Source organism: Mytilus trossulus, chromosome 14 (assembly GCF_036588685.1).
Source record: "Mytilus trossulus isolate FHL-02 chromosome 14, PNRI_Mtr1.1.1.hap1, whole genome shotgun sequence".
Classification (NCBI taxonomy): domain Eukaryota; kingdom Metazoa; phylum Mollusca; class Bivalvia; order Mytilida; family Mytilidae; genus Mytilus; species Mytilus trossulus.
The window spans coordinates 32,614,397-32,638,490 of record NC_086386.1 but is presented as its reverse complement, the minus strand read 5'-3'; the positions used below and the strand labels follow the sequence as shown (position 1 = coordinate 32,638,490).

General features: G+C 30.5%; 1 protein-coding gene across 4 annotated transcripts in view; it reads left to right on the top strand.

The window, feature by feature from the left end:
- The window catches only part of LOC134697153 (protein Fe65 homolog), a 92,553-nt gene that overhangs the window by 18,173 nt on the left and 50,286 nt on the right, over window positions 1-24,094 (top strand). For 2 of the 4 annotated variants that reach the window (XM_063559219.1, XM_063559217.1), the window contains exon 1: window positions 14,339-14,401. In XM_063559219.1, coding sequence (XP_063415289.1) covers window positions 14,377-14,401 — 25 coding nt within the window. In that variant the 5' untranslated portion in view covers window positions 14,339-14,376. Of the gene's footprint in view, window positions 1-5,912; window positions 5,995-8,577; window positions 8,696-14,338; window positions 14,402-24,094 lie in introns of those variants that run through there. The other 2 variants (XM_063559218.1, XM_063559220.1) reach the window with 2 other exon arrangements.

Genomic DNA, 24,094 nt, shown 5'->3' with positions numbered 1-24,094 from the left:
AATTTCTTCAAACATTTTTTTGAGAGGATTAATATTGAACAGCATAGTGAATTGCTCTAAGAGAAAACAAAAATTTTAAGTTCATTAGAACACATTCATTCTGTGTCAGAAACCTATGCTGTGTCAACTATTTAATCACAATCCAAATTTAGAGCTGAATCCAGCTTGAATGTTGTGTCCATACTTGCCCCAACCGTTCAGGGTTCAACCTCTGGGGTTGTATAAAGCTACGCCCTGTGAAGCATCTGGTTTTATTAGTACCTGTTTCCCTGTGATAAGAGTTGTAACTCGGAACTTTAACAATGGAAATTTAAAACTGAATAGATTTTTCAGTTCACACTTTCTAAAGAAAAAAATTAAAAATCCAAGAGTACTGTCACAAAAAATGGAAAATGGCCCTAGCCTGCAGTTCAGTGGTACACAATCAAGATTTCAAAAAATATTGTAGTTGTTGTGAAATTACAGAATTCAGTTGTTTTAGATAATTAGCTATCAACTTTAATCAAATGTTTAGATTTAGAAGATGCAGATCTCTTCCATTGGTCCAAATTGAATCCTAAACTAAGGAAATGAAATTACATAAACAACAATTGATTTCAATATTGTCAACCTTTCTACATGTTCTAGCTGTTCTCTTTTTCATTCTTCATATGAAAACTATCAAAAGATACCCCCCCTTTTCCAAAAACATAATTAAATAGAAACAAGGGCCGTCTTTCCCCTCAGAGCTATTCAGCTCTTTGATTACTCCTCCTGATCATTATAAAATATTGTAATAAGTAAACATTAGAATAATCCTTTTATTAAGAACATGTTTCACATGTACTTCATCACAAATTTAAAAGAAACATGAGATAATTCTATGTTGTTGGTTTTACTAGCACTCAATTATAGATAGCTATAGATATTCATAAGGAATCATTAGGTTTATATAAATTTACATTTTGGTGTCCAAGGAATGTTTGTGATTGGACATAACACATGTATCATAATCTGTGTTATGCAGATGCATACTTAAAAAATGTTTACAGGGGAAAAATAATAATCCAATATAAAAGTTTAGATGATATGAATTGATTATAAAGAATGAATAAAAAGTAAGATGTAAGACAACAAAACATATGTCTTGCCATAGGGTAGAAAATAATCCATCTGTATCATCATTTTGATGCAGCATATTATATCATGTCAAAACCTCCTGTAGGAAACTATGTTATTGTTATATATTTACATTCAAACAGTTTACTATTTTGTCATAATGTACACATTATAATTGATATATTTTATAAGTGTTTTACAAAGGTGTACCCTGGTATGGACATACAAAGGAGAGAATATCACTAGTGAATTTTCATAAGCAATATTTGTCATGATAATTATCTCCCTTTGATGAATTAATATTTATTTCTATGTCAAAGATATTTTAAATTATTTTGTTATGTAGAGTTCTGTGCATTTTTAAAGAATTCTTTATGACAGGTTTTACTATTTTTGTCAAGATTAGATTTTGAGATTAAGGATTTAGATATTTTTCAGTAATATTTAACAATTAGTTTTATAGAATGAATTGATGAATAAGGTGAATTAGCACCTCTTAGTTTGTCATGTCCTTTGTGGATTTTCGAGTGTGGATTCAGTAAAAATGTATTCATTATGTGATATTATGTTTGAAATTAATGTTTGGTAACCCTCTAGAATATATAGTCAATAGTGGTATTATAAAGAAATAGTCCAGCATTTTTTCATGAAAGACTACATCTGAATAATCAGTCATTTATTTCATGAATAACAAGAAGAAATGATTAAAATAATAATAATACTTTATTCAGAAGTAATACAGCTTATAGAATATACAATTTTACAATATTTTTTGAATGCATCAGTGAAATATAAATACAACAATTATACACAATACATGCATGGCGGAGAATGAGACAAAAATTCATATGATAAATAAATAATACAACTACATATTACGAATTTTTTCAATATTAAACAAAAATTTACCTAAATTATTAAGTTCTTTTACATTGTGAACTGATAACAACTGTATAAGTTTAAAAGTGGATGGATATTGCCAATAATATTTCTTAATGTATAGTTTTCTTACATCACTATATCTATTACATTCTAGAATAACATGGTATTCATCTTCTACAATATTGTTAGTGCACATAGTACAAAATCTATTTTCTCTATCTACATTGTAATATCTGCCTGTTTCTATATTGAGGCTATGTGCGGAGATACGATATTTACATATAAAAGGTTTATATATTTGATTAACAGGTCTATCTAAATAAAACTGCAGTATATCTGTGTCATATATATATCTATAAAGTATACATTTTGATGAATTATTAAAAAAAGAATTAGCATCAGCAATAAAGGTATCTTTCATTCTTTGTTTTAGCTCATGTATGAATATATCAACATTATTTACACTTTGTTTTAGCCATACATCATGAAAACCATAACTACATAATATATCTTTGACTGAACAAGCCCAATTCGATTTGTCATTGGGTTTTTTAAATGAACTCTCCAACATATCTTCATAACATGCTTTAAGTATACAGTTATCAGTATTTAATAATTTGAACCAAAATTGAATCAGTCTTCTTTGTCTTTCATAATACATTGGATAACGTCCCAATTCACAGTAAACCATGTAATTAACAGCAGTTTTTCTAACCTTTAGAATTCGTTTTAAAAAACATAAATGTACTAAAATAAGGGAGTTAATTTTTGAAAAAAAGGTGAAGGAGAATAAAAGCTTATGATTATTAAAATAATGAACTTAATGGTTATGTAGGCAAGAGCTGTAATTGGATTCTACTTATAAATGTATGAATATATATTATAGAGTTGAAAATTTATTGTCATAACATTGGTTGTAAACAAAATTTTGGTGCATGTATTTCAAAAAGCACAACAAATAGGTCCTGCAGATTTTGGGGTTCACTTTTTAGTTGGGGAAAACAAGGAACTAAGAACAATATATTACATGTATTATGTATAGAAGTTAGGTTCTTAGTTCATTCTCACCTGAAATTTAAAACAATTTAGAAAAGTATAAATCATGTGAATGATGGTTATCACAGATGATTATTTTTACTTACTTCAGGTAAATGGCTTCATACATTTTATTAATACCACTACAATACATGGTATCTTTGGTTCTCAGTAACACAGATTATATTGTTAAGGAGATAAGGGAGATATATGCCCATAATTAAATTGAATACAAAATTGATTTTTTGAAGGGGATTACTTTACAAAATTGAAAAGATTCCAGTTGATATATAAATTAAGACAAATGCACACATTCAAAACAGAGAAACGATCATTATATAATTCTCGGAGGAGAAATTTACACCAAGTTACAAACTCTAGTGAAATAGACTGCTTCAAGTAAAGATTAGAATCTTTTTATTCAATTGTAACTGATCATTATTGGAAAGTCTATTATTTGCCATAGGATATGCACATACATTTTTGTTATACTGTAACTGTTTTGGTGTAAACAAGAGTGAGGCCCATTCACCTTATTACTATTTTGAAATCAGGGCCACTTGACACCAGAGACTGTGGGTCTTGAACTATTGACAACTACCATACAACAATCACTTTTCCATTGTTGTGTCAAATATTTAATATTATGATGAAAGACATTTTCAGAAACCTCTGTGATGTCCAGTAATGGCAGACATTACAGTGATAAGGTGTATCAGGAAATTGCAGTAAAACAGCAAATTAGGCAAAAAAAACCAAACTTTCAAATTGACACTTTCAAGTCTTGCACCATTGACAAAAATAAAAAAAAAACAGGCAGCAGAAATAATGTGTTGTGGATTTAACTTGGCATATATATAACGCTTTTTAACATAATTATTTCTAAGGTGATGTATGACAAACTTTGAAATATAATGTCAAATTCAGGCCCTCCTACATTGTCCTAGTTTAAACATTTATTTATAGTGGATTGGGAAACAAGTTTTGCAACTTATCCCTTTCCACTTTGCAGGTGTGGGTGCTGCCTTGTAGAGGCATTAACCTACTCTTTTTTCGAAAATCTACAAGATTGTCTTTAATATGGCTCTCTCTTAACACGGGTCAGCCAATTATTGCCCCCTTCAGACGGACTATCATCGTTTCCTGAAGACCATACTTACAAATGTCCTAGTCTTAATTCTTTGGTAATGTAATTGTACTTAAATATTGGATTATTAAATGAAAATCAGATATTTTGTCCTCTACACCAAAGATAAGTGTTATGTCAAGGCAAATTATCAGACAATTTTTAGAGATCAAATGTTTTAGATGCACAGAGGAGATTTGTGTCTGCAAAATTCACATTCAATGTTGACTTTGATCTTCAATAACATGCACAAATTAAATAGATTATTCCATGTTTTATTACCATTCTAAAAGCTTAGGCAAAGAAATCCCAGAGGAACTATTGACGTATATGAATATTTTGTATTGTAATAGATCTGTAAACCATGTTTGGCTTGATTAGAAAAAGAGTGGGATGTTCTGGTTTATATTCTCCCTGATGTCTTAACCATATTTTAGAACAAGTGACCAATTTCTATATTTGTTAATCCATAAAGGGACACTACAGTTAGCTGTTTGTCTGTTAATTCATCCAGGTGTTGATCAAGTGTCACAACATCAGTAAATCTTTGTCAACAGACAACTGATTTTGATTAAATTGGGAAGAAGTTTATTATATACGAATAAAAAACTATTTGGTTTATACATATGAGAGAGACAAATAACCAAAAATACATCCAGAGGAACATAATCTGAAGCAACATAATCAACATAGACTGTGAAATATGTCTTTTGGAAACTGCTCTGATATACTGTAAACCAACTTATTTTCGCGGATACTTTATTTCGCGTTTAGCCCTTTCGAGTCCATTTCGCAGCAATTTAATTTCGCAATTTTCTAATTAACTTGATGTTGTCAAATAATGAAAGATCCAAGTTTTCCATATTTGCGACGATTTAACTTAGCAATATTTTTCTACTCGCGAAAATAAATCGCTCACGAAAATTAGTTGGTTTACAGTACTTTATATTGAATACAGACTAACAAAGATCTGCCATCAACAACTGATTAAATGAAGGCATTAAAATATGACAAAGGGCAAACACTGACGAAGTTCCAGACTTTTGGAAAGGGCAAAAGAACATGTGACAGGGTTAAGTTCTCCCTCTTTTGATTTGAATATTTGAATTTCATAATATTAGACTAATCTAAGATCACTAAAAGTTTTACTTATTCAGACAAATCACTCTTTTAGAATAAATTTTGCATATATTTCAAGCATATTCAGGTCATCATTGAGTTCAACATTTGCACTACATTTTCCAACAGTATAAATGGTCTTTTTGGAGATGTTGCACATGATCATCAATTAATCTTGACTTCAATTGAAATGGCAGGGCATTTTGAGTTGAATTGGTTCTTGAAGTGTACTGAAGGACAATGAAGGAGTGTTAACAGTGTAGATAGCATGATATTCTAGCTACCTGTAAAGGTCCCCATTTAGGTTCAGCTTCTCATCAATCACAACTATCAACAACAGATATTCCTTAGGTTTTGGATTGTCTTGGCCAATTTGAAACTTTTCAAAACCTCTGTATACTAAACACTTGCTGGATGTTACCAATTTAATAGGATACTTACAGAAACTTTCTTCCTACATGAATGGAAGCTTATTGATTTCCAAAGTAATTAGCAAGTTTATTATATATTATGATTCACATAACAATTACCAATCATTACAAATGCATTACACAGGAACAGAGATCAAATGATTGGAATAAACCTATTTTGATGGGATAATTCTTTAAAACTTTATGACTTCTTATGTAAATTTTATCATTTAATGTTTCAGATGATGTCTTAATAGATTCAGAAGTTTAGAAGATTAACAGACCACCCATTACAAAGTACCATGGCACAGTCACCTATTGACAGTAAGTTTCCATGTTGTGTATCATTTATATGTGAAAGTGAGTACCAGCACACCAACAGCTACATGTATATGAAAATATGGTTTAATTGCCAATGAGACAACTATCAAAAAGAGGAAAACAAATGCTGATGTAGGATAGCCTGTATCAAGGTGTTTCTCAGTAGGCTTTTATTTCATAGGGATCCATCCTGTCTAATGCGAATCATAGGCAGATCCAGTGGGGGCCCTGGAGGCCCGGGTCCCCCCTTTCGTGGAAAAAATTTGGTTAATTATATAGGGAATCACTGAAGTGTGACTTGAGCAGGCCCCCCTCTCTTAGGTCAGTCAGTGGGGTCCCCCTTACAAAAAGTTCTGGATCCGCCACTGGTAATCCCTATGTTATAGAAGATATTGTTCTGATAAGACAGGTAATTAATAAACACAAGTCAAATTACTTAAAACTATGCATTTACATTTTCTTATACAAAATTTTAGTTTAGACAGCCCTCTGGCTTGCCAAGGTTTGTTCTAGAATTTCTTAATGCTTTCAACAGATTAATTGTCAGTTTGCTGGAATCTTCTGAGATTTATTGGCCCTATATCACAGTAAGACCAATTTAATTAAAGGCTGACACTAATAATCTGCCTTTACTGTATCCTACAATATATAAATTAAAGTTTAGGAAACAGTTTTCAAGGTGAATTAAAGAAAAAAAGGTAAGTCATCATATAGCATTTTCACAAAGTTGTCATGGTGTACATCGTGTAAACACAAATATAAACTACAACCATGTGCCATGTTTTGAATGGCACAACTGAAACCTTGAATCTTGAACTCTTGTTTTAGTTTATTTTCACAATTTAAATGTGAACAGTTTGTGGACTAAAAGTCATTTTAGAGAATGCTTATTTCATTTGATAGTAATATGTATGTTTATTTGATAGTAATAAATGTTTGTTGATTTAGTGAACTTGTATAAGTTTTAAGGCTAATTTGCCAATTTGGCAACAAGCTTTTAAATGGATAAACTTAAATTAAAGCTCATAGAGTAGTCTTATGAAATTGTTATGACAGACATATTTTAAATGCTACACAAATACTTATATTTTCTAACAAATCAAAAAACTCAGAAGGATTTAAAATTATTTATATCAATTAGAATGTATCATCACGTACGATAAAATATAAACTATATTTATATCAACAATTTTAATGATTACTTTCATTTATTTGATGAATATTTAATATAAAATTCACTGTTATTATAATGATGTGTATACATTATCATATAGGTATAAACAATTCATGAACGTGATAATTAGTCCAAAACATCGATGTACATCAATACTGTTGTGGGAGTTTCAAATTACGTAATGTGATGAAATAACGATTAAAAATGTTTTGATGGAAATTGTTCATCAACTCTGTCTGCTCAGAGTACCTAACTTCCATGAAATAATCTCCACCTTTATCTTGTTTTTCTTTCACTATACATCCCTATATTATTGAACTGATGCATTGATTTTCTGTATTCATGTTCAAAGGGAGGTAACTCATCCTGAGTCTCAAACAAGGACACACCATTGCTAGATTGGTAAGTTGCTGTTTTGGATATTAGTGATAGAGTAGAGGAATATTCAGAGACTATCAAATTCTATTCTGTGTTCTAGTGATTAATGTTTCTAACACTATAGAATGTACACTCCAGTAACATTTTTTAGGGGAATTATAGGGTTTTAATCTCTAGGTGTCTGTCCACTGGTTACTTGCTCTGATTCCTCATCTAGGTTACAAGTTAAAGGTTTAAGTGTTTTATGTGACACAGAGTTGCAATACAATGTAAATATACCCAGATGAACTATTCAAATTATAGACTTAAAGGTTGGTTTGATTAATTACATGGTTGTAAGGTTATTGCTACCCAGATAAAGTAAATTCAGTGAATAAATATGTGTCAACTATTAATTAATTAGCAAGGACTGTCCATTTGAGAAGAGTTTTCTGGATAACCCTGAAGTTCTGTGCTTCTTTGATTGGAAGATAATGTTTTTTTTATAAATATTATTGTAAGATGAATCAAAGTTAGGTTAATAAAAAGAAAGGAAAAAAAAGAATCTTCACTATACACTACAGGGATGAAAATTAATGTTGACCGTGCAGGAAGTTAGTGTGAATCAAGTGTTTGTAAACAAGGCTATGCAAATGATGTTGTTTTTAGTCATAATTTGGGCATAAGGTTGGTGATGTCAAATGGATATGATATAGCTGACATACTCAATGTAACTTCAAAACAGAGAAGGTGTGGTCACTGTGAAGGGTCTATTGCTATTAAACTTAAGGTATATTGGGCTAATATTATTCTTGATCTTCCATTCTCTATAGTCTTTTATATGCTTCTGATATATGACCACAAATTAAGTACCATTTCAACAGTTACTGTTTTAATGGAATTATAAGAAGCAAGACTTCCTATTAAAATGTTTGTTCTGTTCAGTGAAAGGGGGATAACTCAATGTCTAATATTGCCTTAGAAAAGTGATTTGTCTCCCTTTAAGCAAGAATTTTATTATTACTAACTGTATTGATTTTACCTTCCTTTAACATGAATCATGCCAGACAGATTGTTAAAAGGTTTCAGAATTGACTGAAATAACCGAGTATAGACATTCACTTGTCACAAAGCATTCATAAACCTGGATTACCATTTTCTTGGAATTTAATTGTAGGTACCATCAGAACTGAACAAACGTAAACTATGTCAACTTATTTTAATGTCTACATTTTTAGGACAACTTTCTTTAAAAATCACTGCTTTTATATCCTTACATTGTAATTACATTTAGAAGACAAATGTTTTTGTGTCATTTAATGCTAAGTACTTATTATCTTTACATTTTTATGCATTAAACTTACTAAACACCAGCATAAAAACTCCTAGACATGACATGGATACATGTCCTATAAAACAAGCCAGAGATTGTCAGTCAATCCACATTGGAGGCTTGATTTAAAAGTGAATCTTTTACTCCACATTCTGTCTGTAAAATGGACCCAAGAGAAAAGTATACTAAATGAAGAATTGTGTATTAGATTTAGCTCAAATGCTGTGTTCTTAACAGGACCCTAGCCAGGAGTTCCTAGAATTGCAAAAAAAGCAATAGGACCATTGTATCTGACTGCTACATTTAAATTACTGGTTGAAAACATCAGAGGAAACGTTATTTTTAGGTCAACTAGCAGATTTATTGTCAATTTTGTGTTGGAGATGCTGATTAGGGATTTTTTTGTTAGCACCAGCCATCTTTACAAAAGTATAGCTCCAAACACCAGAATCAGTAGTTGCAATAGGCATGAACACATTGCAGTAGAGTCATTAACACTGCAAAAGTTTTTTGGGACTAATGTTGATTCCATCATTTCAATGTACATCTTTTAAAATCTGAGTTTTGAGACAAAGTGAAAAATTTGTTTGCATCTTTCTTTTGAAAATGAAGTAGACCTGTTGTTGGAACATTATAAAATATGAGCTAAATGACTTTTGGCCATCAATGGCAGTTCCAAAATGTTTCATAAAAGGGGGGCATGCCAGTCATGCTTCAGTGATTTCCTATATAATCAACCAATTTTTCCCCATGAAAGGGCCCCCTGGATCTGCCTATGGCCATCACCTTAAGTTGTCCTTAATATGCTCAATGGACACCAAGTTTGAAGATACTGATGGTTAGGTAGTAACACTAGTACTAAGGAACTGTTAATAAAATATTACCATATACAGCTTACATTCATGTAGTCATGCAATGTCTTACATGTGTGGTTGGTATCATTTAAGTAATAAGAAGGTACATGTAGGTTATTTTCTATTATTGAGCTTTTCATTAAAGAATTGCAGTAGTCATGGTAGTGCAATTGTGTTCTTTCAGTTGTATTTGAATTGAAGTATGCCATTCATAATTACCTCCCTTTGTAACACAAACTGTTTCTTCTTTATATTTCTCTTGAAAGACTCACCTTATGGAAATGTTAGTTTGCTAAAATATGACTTTAAAAATTTGACCTAATCTGAGGTTATATTATTTTTGGTTGTGAATTGGGTAGTGGTATAGTATATAAAGAGCTCATTTCTTGGTCTTCAGTTTCTTCCTGTCAACATGTGTAGCCTTAGATAGTTCTTTTTCTCAAGGAAGTAAAGTACAATTTAGTATAACTACTTGATAACCTACATTTTGAGACCAGCCAAAGAACATTATATGATTTCTCAGCCAGTATATCGAAGCCTTATAGGAGTGATATGCTAGGAGGTCAACATATCCTTGTATGTATCTATAATTTATTATTGTGGGAACAAAAAGAAAAAGACAGAAAACTGTTGTACTGTTACAGCACATTTCAGTTAGTATGTAGCTAATGGTTATATCTTTGGTTAGCTTGCTTGTTAGCTGAACCGTGAAGTCATTGTGAGGTTAGGTTTACTACCCTCCTTTTAAAGTAGCGTAGTCCTACATAGAGATAGATTGGTTATCTGTTGGGCTAGTCTACTATTAAAGGAGGGTAGTTTACCTAACCTAACAATGACTTCACGGTTCAGCTAACAAGCAAGCTAACCAAAGATATTACCATTAGCTACATACTCACTGAAATGTGCTGTAAATGTAACATGATATCATATTTCAGCCATTCATATTTTCATACAAACTACATTTGTTAATATTTAACTCTTTGCTATAATTTTACAGTTTATGAACTATATCAAAACTGCTCCCTGTCACCAGAACTTTCTCCCCTCTGCATGCACCCTCCTACCAATGAGTAGAGAGGTGGAGGAACATTTGACTTTACCCATATGTTATTACCCTATTTTACTTCCTGGCCAATAATTCACCCTACGAATCTTCTTGCATAATCTAATGAACAATTTAAAATTTAAATTTTACTTCCCATTATTGCCTCTCAGAATGTAAATTTTCAAAGTGAAGGAATTTAAGAGTTACATAACAAAAGATTTATTTCTGTAATATTGAAATCTTTTCAATAGAACCTTTCACACTATTTTTGTATTTTTCGTTACGATAAGTTTCTGTGGGATCTAATATGGTAATGAATTGTGAAACATTTACCCTAGCTTAATCTCCTTCAATTTTATCGTGGAAAGCTCTTAGGAATGCTTCAGATACTTTCTGTGAAATGCAATTACTGTACGATGCCGTAATTTTATAGTCCATATAATGCAACGGAAGAGAACCTTGTCTCTAAATATTGGTTTAGAAATCACATTTGCATTCTATGGCAGATAGATGCAAATAATGGTCTTCAGAAATGTGTCGTCTCTTTTGGTAAAAATTATGAGTTTCCTGTATGTTGCTATGGAAACACAAATTTAATAAAATGATGTAAATTGATCATACAAATGACAATTTATTTGTGAGATAAATAGACTACGTGGCCATTCTTGGTAAATGGACATTGTATACATTGGGTAATTGACTGTCATGAATATACGTAGAAAAGCGTAAATTGAATTACCAAGTTTTCGTAGATTGCAGACAAATGTGACAATATATGTTTATTCCTTCTTAATGTAATTTGAAAGTGGAAAACAGACTTGATTGCAAGCCGTTTCTTTAAGTACAAAGTAAATAAAATGTAAATGTATCTATCAGATTGTCAGACTTTCTAAATAGTCTTGCAATTAGGGAATTTGTTATTCCTGTAATTGTATCCTTGAATTGTCATAAATTTAGAAATTTACAAGGAACAAAATCTTATGTGCAAAATGGCATATTCGAGATGAAAGTTTTAAAAATTATACTTAAACATTTCGTGAAAAACGTTTTTATATTTATGACCATAAGGCATTTAAAAACATGCCTCTGAAATCATTATCAATATAAAAAGGGATCCAGTTTTACCCCTACACTTTTTTTTCTTGTTTTAAGTGCAAATCAGATCAAGTACCAATTTAAAATAATGGATTAAAAATCTCCTTCAACTTTATTCAAATTTCACCTAATATCTATTTCTGAAAACATTTGAACACATTGTTGAAATAATGTTCTTCAAAATGAATGTTTGACTTCAATGATTGAACAATTTGGTCGTTTGATATTTTGAAGAATATTTGATCACCAGTATAACAAATGTAACAAGCCTGAGATTTATACACAGTTATATTCATTACAACCATGTCCTTGTCAAGAATGATCAAGTGAAATTCTCTATCAGTTCTACGATGAAAGAGCATTAAAACTTATATATTAGATACAAACCATCAAAAGAAGAATAATGATTTTTGCATCATTGCTTTCTAAGAAGTGGTTATTGAGTTTCATCTTCTGGTCTCCTTGTGGTATTTTATTGTAATCGAGATCTGTCATTTGATTCGGGTCTGTTTCTCTAGAAATCATGTTATTGATGGAACTAATTAGGAAAGATAACCTTTAGGGAATTGAGCATACTTAGCACAATTTTCTGTCACGTTGTATTGATGAAAGCATGAGTTGTTTCCCTTTTCAGCAAAACATTTATTGAGATTGATTTTTAAGAACTACTTTAAATAAAAAAAAATATTGAGAGATTTTCATTAATGTGAATAATACGACTGGAAGAGAATTGCAATAATAATAAGAATTCTGATATCTGTTACATTAATGTGTATTTAGCTTTTTCTAAAATTCAATCACATTGGCACAACAACTAAATATTTAATTTCAAATTTTGTTTGGTAAATTCAAAATCCCAATAATAAATTCTCCCAACCAATACTGAATTTACAGTAGATTCCTGAATTATATTTATCAATAAAAATTTGAAAGCATTGGTTCCTAAATCCACATAGATCATTAGATATTCAGACTCTAAATGATTTTCACCAAGAGTACGTGACAATCAAAACACGGTCTAACTGACCTTAAACTGTACTGCGCACAAAGAGTGTATCATCTGCTGTCTTTTGTAATAACTTCCTTATATTATCTCTTTAAACCCTCCGTTAAGCCATTAGACACATGTTGTTGCTCAGTAATTGGCGACAATTCTTCCTGATTTAATTGTTTTCCGAATGATTTTCATCTTTTGGATATTTAGTGAACAGAGATAGTGGTATAAATCACTAAAGTCTCATACCCAGAATTATTCTTACTTCCTGTAACTTGGTACTTTTTTCTAATTTTATATCTTAGGAAACACTTGTTAATGTTCAAGCTTTTATAACGGGCAATTTAGGTTGTTATGCAATAAATTGAATGTACAAGTTTTTTTGTGGAGCCTTTTTTTGCTGGGTTGCACGAAGTGCAATACTGACTTGTAGTGCAGTTATATTACTTTTAGGCTAGGTTGCATGAAGTGAAATACTGACTTGTTGTATAGTTATATTACTTAGACCATTGTAGTCTAGGTTGCATGAAGTGAAATACTGACTTGTTGTATAGTTATATTACTTAGACCATTGTAGTCTAGGTTGCATGAAGTGAAATACTGACTTGTTGTATAGTTATATTACTTAGACCATTGTAGTCTAGGTTGCATGAAGTGAAATACTGATTTGTTGTACAGTTTTGTTATTTCTCAGCCCAGATCCTTGAATCATCAAAGAATGTTCACATAAAATATCATCCTAAATTAGATTGCAAAGGTTGTTTACATTAGATGAAAATCTCATTAAATACTTGAAACCTAAGGGTGGCTGGTGTATTGTTAGTCTTCTTCTGACCCACAATGAAATGCTTGCCATTATACTAATTGGGGTGTCTGTTTGATTGTGTGGAAGTATATATGATATTCAGAGCAACGTTTGGTTAAAATGGGCACATTTTATCTTCAATTATGCCTTAAATTATTATAAGGCAATGTCTTGTTATTCCAGTGAAATAAGGGCTCTCCTCAGTATCAAGCTTAAATGTGGTTTTAGTTAAGAATTACTCAAATTTTTGCTTCTTGCCATACTAGTATGGTCCTATACGAATGCATAAATATAAAATATCATAATTATAATCTTTTTATTTCATCTTATATAAAAAAAAAATCATTAAAAAATTACGTTTCTTTTGTTCTGAAAAAAAAATTGTCTGGAGTTTTTCCCTTTGTTATCTTTTTGCTTTATATTTCAGCAATACAAACATAATTTCCTTGTTCAATAAAAGTACATTTATTATCCATAAATATAAAAGAATCATTGACTCTAGTCTTTGTCCAAATTGGTCAGTAAACCTTTGTTATGAGAATATCAGTCTGTTTTACATACCAAAAATAATCATATTAGTTTTATCCCTATTATTTATAACTTGTATCTTTTATAACTTTGATACCATTGTTATATGAGAGATAAGATTATACTAATTGTGTCCTCATAATACAAATTATTCAAAAGAATACCATATTCCCTGTTCACAAGGACTTTAGCTAAGAATAATGGCAAATACTAGAAATGATCCAAGTAAGTTACAAATAGATTGTAAATATACCCCACAGGAGATGTACATGATATATAGAATAAAGTTGTTTTTGTGCACTATTTTTTTTTAACTCATGTAGTTGAACTGATTTGAGATGAAAAAAAACAAAACCAGCATTGCTATATGTGTTTTCCTTATTCTACATTAGCTAGAGGTATATACATAGTGGAGGGTGCAGTATTTCCTCACTGCGTTGAAGACCCATTGGTGGCCTATGCTGTTTTCTGCTTTCTGGTAGGGTTGTTGTCTTTTTGACATATTCCTCATTTCCATTCTCAATTTTATTTGAATTGATGGACCTATTAACTTAGAAAAAGTGTCGAACCAAACATAAATTGTAATGAATCCATTCCACTTGATGCCAAAGCTTTAGTGATTAATTTGTTTGTTACCTACTATAATAGAGTGAGATAGAATTAAAAATGTTTAAGGGAAGGTCAATTTTAAGAATCAAACACATTTTTGAGAAAGAGAATTGTAGGATTGTGTAATAGGCATACCGTTGGTTTTCCCGTTTGAATGGTTTTACACTAGTAATTTTGGGGCCCTTTATAGCTTGTTGTTCAATGTGAGCCATTAGGCTCCGTGATGAAGGTTGTACTTTAACCTATAGTGGTTTACTTTTTAAATTGTTATTTGGATGGAGAGTTGTCTCATTGGCACTCACACCACATCTTCCTATATCTATATATTACACATGTTATAACAGCACATGGTTCGGAAATAAGTTTATCTTTTTCAAATCTCATATTCAAATAGAAAATTAAAAATGTTGTTAAAGTACAAATTAATGAACAGTTTGGAATAAATTTTCTGCTTAAAAAAGGATAAAAAATCATGTGGGATTGTTGTAAATTGTATCTGCTGCATACTAAATGGTTCTAAATGTTCATTTCCGTACAATTATTGCTTATTTAGCCTGTTCGTCAAACCTTTTCAGTATGTGTTTCTAGTTCCTTTAGTTTAATGATGAGTATCAATGTTTTCCCTGATATTGAATCCTAATCTGTGTAAAAATCGACAGTTCATGTTGCTTCAACGATTTTGCAATTTCCACGATGTTGTCGTAACATTTAATATATTATGTGATTAAAACCCTCTCTATGCAATAAACTAAGATCTAGAAGGATTAATTTGACTTCAGTTGTGTAACATCTCATTCAAATGGCAGCGTCCTGAATAAGGACTTTTTTCAATAAACTTTTTTTAAGAGTGTTCCCTCAGGGGTCTGAGTCATAACTGTGATTTAATGTCCCTATCACAGTTGTATTATTGCTGCAATATCCTGTGTTAACACTATTTCAAGCCTCATTTATGGGGATTCATGTGTGAGAGAGTTAAAGATATTGCCAAAACTTTTTTCTTATCTCATTACCACATCTTACAATTCCATATTGCTTCCTCTTATGATAGAATCGTTAAATGCTTTTTGTTCGGTTTTTAATAACAATTTGATCGTCCTTATTGGATGAACAAGTTGTTGTGTTACTTGGTAAGATGCTTAAAGACATTTAATAATTCCTGTCAAGTAGGCACGCTGGTTTTATAAAATCATGTTAAGGTATTCTTACTACAAAGGAAACCTAAAGACTTTACGAGATTCTCAGCCATTTGATTTCTTAAAAAAGAAGCCATAACCATACTATTTATAAGAGACTGATAGCTGCTAGTGATTTTATACTGAAAGATTAACCAACTTTCCATATAATTAGGTCAAATGTGTTAAGGTTCTATATATACTTTAAATGCTTAACTTTTTCCATTGAATAAAGTTTTTAAAATGATATAAAGTGAACTTTTATTAAGTTTTCCGAAGACAATAAATGAAATGTACTTCATTTTAGTACAAATGTATAAGTCCAAAAAGGTTTGTCAAATATATAGTGTTTTGTTTATCTTTGTCCAATAACTTTTTTTTTAAATTTAATTATTTTGGAACTTTTTATACAAGTAATAGTTGAACTTCAAGTATACATTTTTCATTTTGATATTTTATAAATTGATATTAAATGAATCAACATCATTCAGTATAAGATAAAAACAAATAGATAAAAGAAAACATTGGACAGAACACAAGGCAATAAAAATATAAACGAATAAACCTGCGTGAAAAAACCCAAAAATAAGTTATAAAATTGAGAATGGAAATGGGGAATGTGTCAAAGAGACAACAACCCGACCAAATAAAAAAACCAACAGCAGAAGGCCACCAACAGGTCTTCAATGTAGCGAGAAATTCCCAAACCTGGAGGCGTCCTCTATGCTTCTATATAAATGGAGTTTAGAAAAAAAAATTGTTTTATATGATATATATTGTAAAAAGTTGTAAGTTACGAATACTTTATTCATAATGCTGTACTCATGTGTTATTCTATCCATACTTTAAGCATTGATGTACTTTACTACTGGAGTCTGGATTATACTTTGTACTTTAAAGTAACTGCACAATTTCTACTAATTAGTTGCATCAGGAAATATGAAGTTGACTCAAATGAGATTTTTTGAGATACTGATATTTGATTTATAGGTCTATAAATGGAAAAGTCATGTTATATTTTCTGAAATGATATCTGTTAGATTTTGACAAGTTTTATGTGACCTGTTGTCTGCTTCCTAGGCAAATGTTTGATTAACTTTCAAATAATCTCAAAACTTGGATACTTTTGATTAATTGAATTATGTTTATTAAAGATTCGTCACTCAATCTGTAGACATTTGTGCAATAAAAAATGTTATTTCTGGAAATAGAGCTTGGTAGATGAGTTAATTATTGTGACTTTTGTAAACTGTGATACCAAAGAGAAGATAGGAAATATATTGATAGCTTTTAAGGCAATTTTTCTTACTTAATATTTCTTATTTTTCAAAAGATTAATGCATAAAGCTTCATACATAAAAGATAGAGAAACAAAAATTCAGCGCAATAGTACATTTTGCCACAAGATTCAGGCATTTTCTGAAGAGCTTGACATCTGTGGAATATTTTTAATGACTGACTAATCCAGTTTGTAAATAAGTTCAGAAAAGGGAAAAGCTATCTTTGCATAAAGCAGTGCAATTTTTTTAGAATTTTATTTACTCTAAGGGATGTTGGTTTTATACAAAACTATTAAAGTTAGAATTTTAAAAGCATTGGCTAATTATAATAGATTTGATAAATTATTACTGGTTCCTAGAAATTTTTAAACTTTTACCACAAGATTCTGTGTGTGCCTAACTTGGAGGAATTTAAAATGATCGACACATAAGTACAAACATTTGTCTTTTCAATGAAATAAAATTGAGAATGGAAATGGAAAATGTGTCAAAGACAGACAACAACCCAGCCATAGAAAAAACAACAACAGAAGGTCACGAACAGGTCTTCAATGTAGCGAGAAATTCCCGGAGGCATCCTTCAGCTGGCCCCTTAACAAATATATACTAGTTTAGTGATAATGAACACCATTCTAATTTCAAAATTGTACACAAGAAACTAAAATTAAGATAATACAAGACTAACAAAGGCCAGAGGCTCCTGACTTGGGACAGGCGCGAAAATGTGACGGGGTTAAACATGTTTATGCATGAGATCTCAACCCTCCCCCTATATCTCTAGCCAATGTAGAAAAGTAAAAGAATAACAATAGGCACATTAAGACCATTTTGTTGAACTGTTGTAGATGTCTTTCTTCTGTTTTTGAGATTTTGGGTTCATATATGCAGTGTCTCTTTAATATGAAATATTTGCCACTGACATTAAACTATAACAACAATCAATCAATCCTTTAATTCTCATGAACAGATGACACGTTAGGAATGATGTCTTTATAATATATAATTGTTAATGTTATAAATGGGCTGGTTTTCTACCAAAGTTTAGCATGATTTTATGCCAATGTCAGTATTTTATCAGTGTGGGAAATTATACTCAATAAAACTTCACAATGGGAATCAGTAAAAACGCCAAACAGATAGAAATGTTGTGTTTGTGATTTATGTGTTTAACAAGAAAGCCACATTATTGTTCATGTCAGTACAGTTTATTGACGGGAATGTGCTTTAGAGAAATGGGATGTTATTTTATGGGAATCATTGTGTTCTGTAGAGATGAGGGATTGTATTGCTGATTTACTTGAAGGCTCTGTAAAGATTCCTCTAAATCAATATCTTAATTTGTTGTGGCCTTTTGAACTGGTTTTCTTTTACTGGAGTTCTAACAACATTCCTCTTATTGCGTTCTTAATAAAACGTAAGGATATTATTATCCTCTTACTGAAGGACTGATTTTGTTTAAAATGGAAAAACAGTAATTTCTGAGGCTGGCTGTCGAACAGTTACAAATTTTACTAGAAATTGTTTAGTCCAGTTGAAATATGAAGTCCTTTATTAACCAAGTTAATAATGATAGCAATGCTAATGAAAAAAAAGGTTGTGGCATTATATGTAATAAAATTGTTGTTTAACACATTTTTCCTGCGTTAAATTCAGATTAGGACTTTAAAAAAATTATTTTCTATTTTTTCAAAGGATGGCCAAAACAAAATGATGGCTTTTATTTAGTTACCCAATTCTATGATTTTATGCAATTGCATGTAAATTGAAAATTTGCTCTAGAATACTAATAATTTCCTAAATGATAAATATTGACGGTTACACATAATGTTAATAATTTATGGAAATTTTTTAAGGATTTATGAATATGAGTTTTATCTAAATTAAAGATATTACAAATTTTATGCTAGAAAACCGATGTAATGAAACCTTTCGCCTGACTGTATGCTGTATTTATTGTGTAATATGCCAGAACTTTTCGTGATTTGTATCAATTCATTTCAAAGAATCATAAGAATAAAGATTTAAAATGCTAAAATGCTGAAATTTGTCATTAAGTAATTCCAAATTGTTCAGAACCAAAATTACATAACTAGCAATTTAACCAAAATTCAATTTTATATGCATTATATCATGTATATATGAATATTTTTTTCACTAAAATTACTGGCTCCCACTGGATGTAATAAAAGCTATCTCTGCAAACATTAGTACTAGAAATAATGTAGTTACTCAATAATGAGTCGTTGTATAACAATTGTTATTTTGTAGATTAAGGGATGGATTGCTGATGAAACTGACAGATATATACATTTTTTGGTATTTTTTGTGAACAGGGAAAGCTGCTTTTTTAAGAAGTAAAGAATTGATAAATTCATTTTGATACTTAAAATTGGTGTAAGACAAATCATAACTCAGTTTCGAAAACAAAAATGAATTTGAAATTAAAGTACTGTTAATTATTTTTTTCTTAAATATAACCTATCAGGTTGATTTGAAATTAGTGTAAGCAATCAGTTGAATGAACTTTCAAAAATGTGTTTTGCTCATTGTTGAAGACTGTACAGTGAAGTATAGTTTTTTTAAAATAAAATATGTTTCTGTGTCATTTGGTCTATTATTGAGAGTAGTTGTCTCATTGGCAATCTTACCACATCTTCTTTTTTCTTTATTTACAAATATGGATAGAAAAGGGCTAAGTCCAACAAAGCCATAAAAGAGCTTTTTCTTTCATTTTTTGTCGAGCCTTCGACTTTTGTCGAAAAAGCAAGACTAAGCGATCCTACATTCCGTCGTCGTCGTCGTTGGCGGCGTCCACAAATATTCACTCTGTGGTTAAATTTTTGAAATTTTAATAACTTTCTTAAACTATACTGGATTTCTACCAAACTTGGACAGAAGCTTGTTTATGATCATAAGATAATATCCAGAAGTAAATTTTGTAAAAATAAAATTCTATTTTTTCCGTATTTTACTTATAAATGGACTTAATTTTTTCTGCGGGGAAACATTACATTCACTCTGTGGTTAAAGTTTTTAAAATTTTAATAACTTTCTTTAACTATCCTGGGTTTGTACCAAACTTGGACAGTAGCTTGTTTATGATCATAAGATAGTATCTAGAAGTAAATTTTGTAAAAATAAAATTCTATTTTTTCCACATTTTACTTTTAAACGGACTTAGTTTTTCTGCGGGGAAACATAACATTCACTCTGTGGTTAAAGTTTTTAAAATTTTAATACCTTTCTTAAACTATCCTGGGTTTGTACCAAACTTGGACAGAAGCTTATTTATGATCATAAGATAGTATCCAGAAGTAAATTTTGTAAAAAAATAACTCCATTTTTTCTGTATTTTACTTTAAATGGACTTAGATTTTCTTCCAGTTAACATAACATACAGTCTGCAGTTAAAGTTTTTTCAAAACATTTATAAGATTCATTAACTATCCTAGATTTTTACCAAACTTGGACAGAAGCTTCTTACAATCAAAAGATAGTATCAAGAGGAATATTTTTATTGATTTTTTTCCTCATTTTTGTTGAGCCTGCGATTTACAGCAAAAGTAGGCGAGACACTGGGTTCCACGGAACCCTTACAAATTTTTCATTTTTATAGTTGGTGTGAACATTGTGCAATGAAAGAATACTGTGTCTGATTTTTTTTCAGAGACATCTATTAAAGTACCTTTGACAAAAGAGGCATTAAAAAAATCCATTTTCTACTTGAAGATTGATGCAAATATTTACAAAGAGAAAAGTTGAAATAATGTTTCCAAAAGATTAAAAGCTAGACTTATTTATCTTGTGTATCTCAGGTTTTAAATATCCGTCTTTAGTATCAGAAATGTAATGATCAATTGAATTTTACTGTAATTACCTTCTTAAGAAAAAAACCTACGACGCAGCAATTTCCTGAACGCTGATTTGTTACATCTTTGAAAATAGAGAAACAATATTATTGTTGTTAGACATAATACAGTAAATTACCGATTCCATGACAGAAACAAGCCAGGATCATAGTTAATGTTGTGAACGGAGACAAATGAAGTATGTCCAGTTAGCTTCTGTAATTAGATTTCGTATAGTTACATTCTTTAGCCACAAATAATTGAATTTGTCAAAATCTTATGACATGAATCAGTGTTATTGACCATAAGAAATCCTTCCGGAGGTTAGGAATGTTGAAGTTGTTATAGTCCAGTCTTGGTGATTTGTTTACTTGATTGTGTTTGATGTCAATATCATACCTTTAGTATAGAACTAAAAATCATGGTCTATATGTTTGATGTCAATATCATACCTTTAGTATAGAACTTGAAATTATGGTCTTGATTTTTTGGCTGTTACATAAATCAACAGCTGTTTCAGAGTTGTTTCTTCAGTTCTAGAGTCTGTTATTGAGCAAAAAATAATACACTAACTTAAATATTGTAAAATGATTTGAAAACGATAAACCTTATCTAGCCAACAGATATGTAAAACACAAGGGAAAAAGTTTTTTGTGAGGAACTGCTATATAAGGTATTTTGTCTTGGTATTCTCATGGTCAGTAGAAAGACCCTTACCAAAGGGGGATTCCATTGGCAACAGGAAGACCCTTGCAACATTGGGGATTCATGTTTGCTATGTTGGATATAAATGTCTTGTTAGAATGAGGATGAAAATACAATACTTCATGTAGAGAGAGAGCCACACTCACTACAAAGTATGAACACTTGCAACAACTCTTTGAAACATTCATTCTCTAGTTAAATCTGTGACTTTAATCTATTCCTCTAGTAAAATCAGTGACTTTTATTAATTTATCTTGTTGAGTCATTGACTTTAATCTATTCCTTTGGTTGAATCAGTGACATTAATTTATTCTTTTAGTTGAATCAGTGGCTTTAATCTATTCTTTTAGTTGAATCAGTGACTTTAATCTATTCTTTTAGGTGAATCAGTGACTTTAATTTCTTCCTCTAGTAAAATCAGTGACTTTTTTTAATTTATCTTGTTGAATCAGTGACTTTCGTCTTAGTGATTCCTCTTGTTGAATCAGTGACTTGATTTTATTCTTTTAGTTGAATCAGTGACTTTCGTCTATTCCTCTTGTTGAATCAGTGACTTGAATCTATTCTTTTAGTTGAATCAGTGGCTTTAATCTATTCTTTTAGTTGAATCAGTGACTTTAATCTATTCTTTTAGGTGAATCAGTGACTTTAATTTCTTCCTCTAGTAAAATCAGTGACTTTTTTTAATTTATCTTATTGAATCAGTGACTTTCGTCTATTCCTCTTGTTGAATCAGTGACTTGGATCTATTCTTTTAGTTGAATCAGTGAATTTAATCTATTCTTTTAGTTGAATCAGTGACTTTAATCTATTCTTTTAGGTGAATCAGTGCCTTTAATTTCTTCCTCTAGTAAAATCAGTGACTTTTTTTAATTTATCTTGTTGAATCAGTGACTTTCGTCTTAGTGATTCCTCTTGTTGAATCAGTGACTTGATTTTATTCTTTTAGTTGAATCAGTGACTTTCGTCTATTCCTCTTGTTGAATCAGTGACTTGAATCTATTCTTTTAGTTGAATCAGTGGCTTTAATCTATTCTTTTAGTTGAATCAGTGACTTTAATCTATTCTTTTAGGTGAATCAGTGACTTTAATTTCTTCCTCTAGTAAAATCAGTGACTTTTTTTAATTTATCTTATTGAATCAGTGACTTTCGTCTATTCCTCTTGTTGAATCAGTGACTTGGATCTATTCTTTTAGTTGAATCAGTGAATTTAATCTATTCTTTTAGTTGAATCAGTGACTTTAAAATATTCTTTTAGGTGAATCAGTGACTTTAATTTCTTCCTCTAGTAAAATCAGTGACTTTTTTTAAGTTATCTTGTTGAATCAGTGACTTTCGTCTATTCCTCTTGTTGAATCAGTGACTTGAATCTATTCTTTTAGTTGAATCAGTGACTTTAATCTATTCTTTTAGGTGAATCAGTGACTTTAATTTCTTCCTCTAGTAAAATCAGTGACTTTTTTTAATTTATCTTGTTGAATCAGTGACTTTCGTCTATTCCTCTTGTTGAATCAGTGACTTGAATCTTTTCTTTTAGTTGAATCAGTGGCTTTAATTTTTTCTTTTAGTTGAATCAGTGACTTTAATCTATTCCTTTAGTTGAGTCATTAACTTTAATCTATTCCTCTTAGGTTGAATCAGTGACTTTAATCTATTCTTTTAGTTGAACCACTTACCATGTGTGGGACTTAAGCTCACAAACTCATGTGTTGAAAGGCTAGTGATTATGTCCACTCAGACACCAAGGCCTAAGTTGAGTCAATGATATGTAGGTTAACTTACTGCTAAAGGTGATTCAGTAATAAAAAATGTACTACTCAATTTAAGTGATTAATTTTTATAAAGTATACTAAAATTTTAGAATGGGTATTCATAATTTATTATTGATATGTATACGCTCAAATAATCGTGCATTATAAATGTCTTTTTAATGTAAAACTTTTTCCTGAGATGTAATGACAATTCAAGTGATCGATAAAAATAAAATCATGACTAGTTTTAGAGAAATTTATCTAATCAGTGTAAAACTGAAGAGATTTCAGAAGATCTCCATTCATGATGCATGAAAAATTCTAATGCTTAATTACCTTGAAGTCTTTTGAGATTTAGATAAAAGAAGGAATTTAATTGAATAACAATGGTAAAGTGTGACTACCCGAAGTTGATGTTGAGTGATATCATAACAAAGGGTAGATATAGAAATCATATCAGTGATATCATAACAAAGGGTAGATATAGAAATATACTGTAGAAATCATATCATTGATATCATAACAAAGGGTAGATATAGAAATATACTGTAG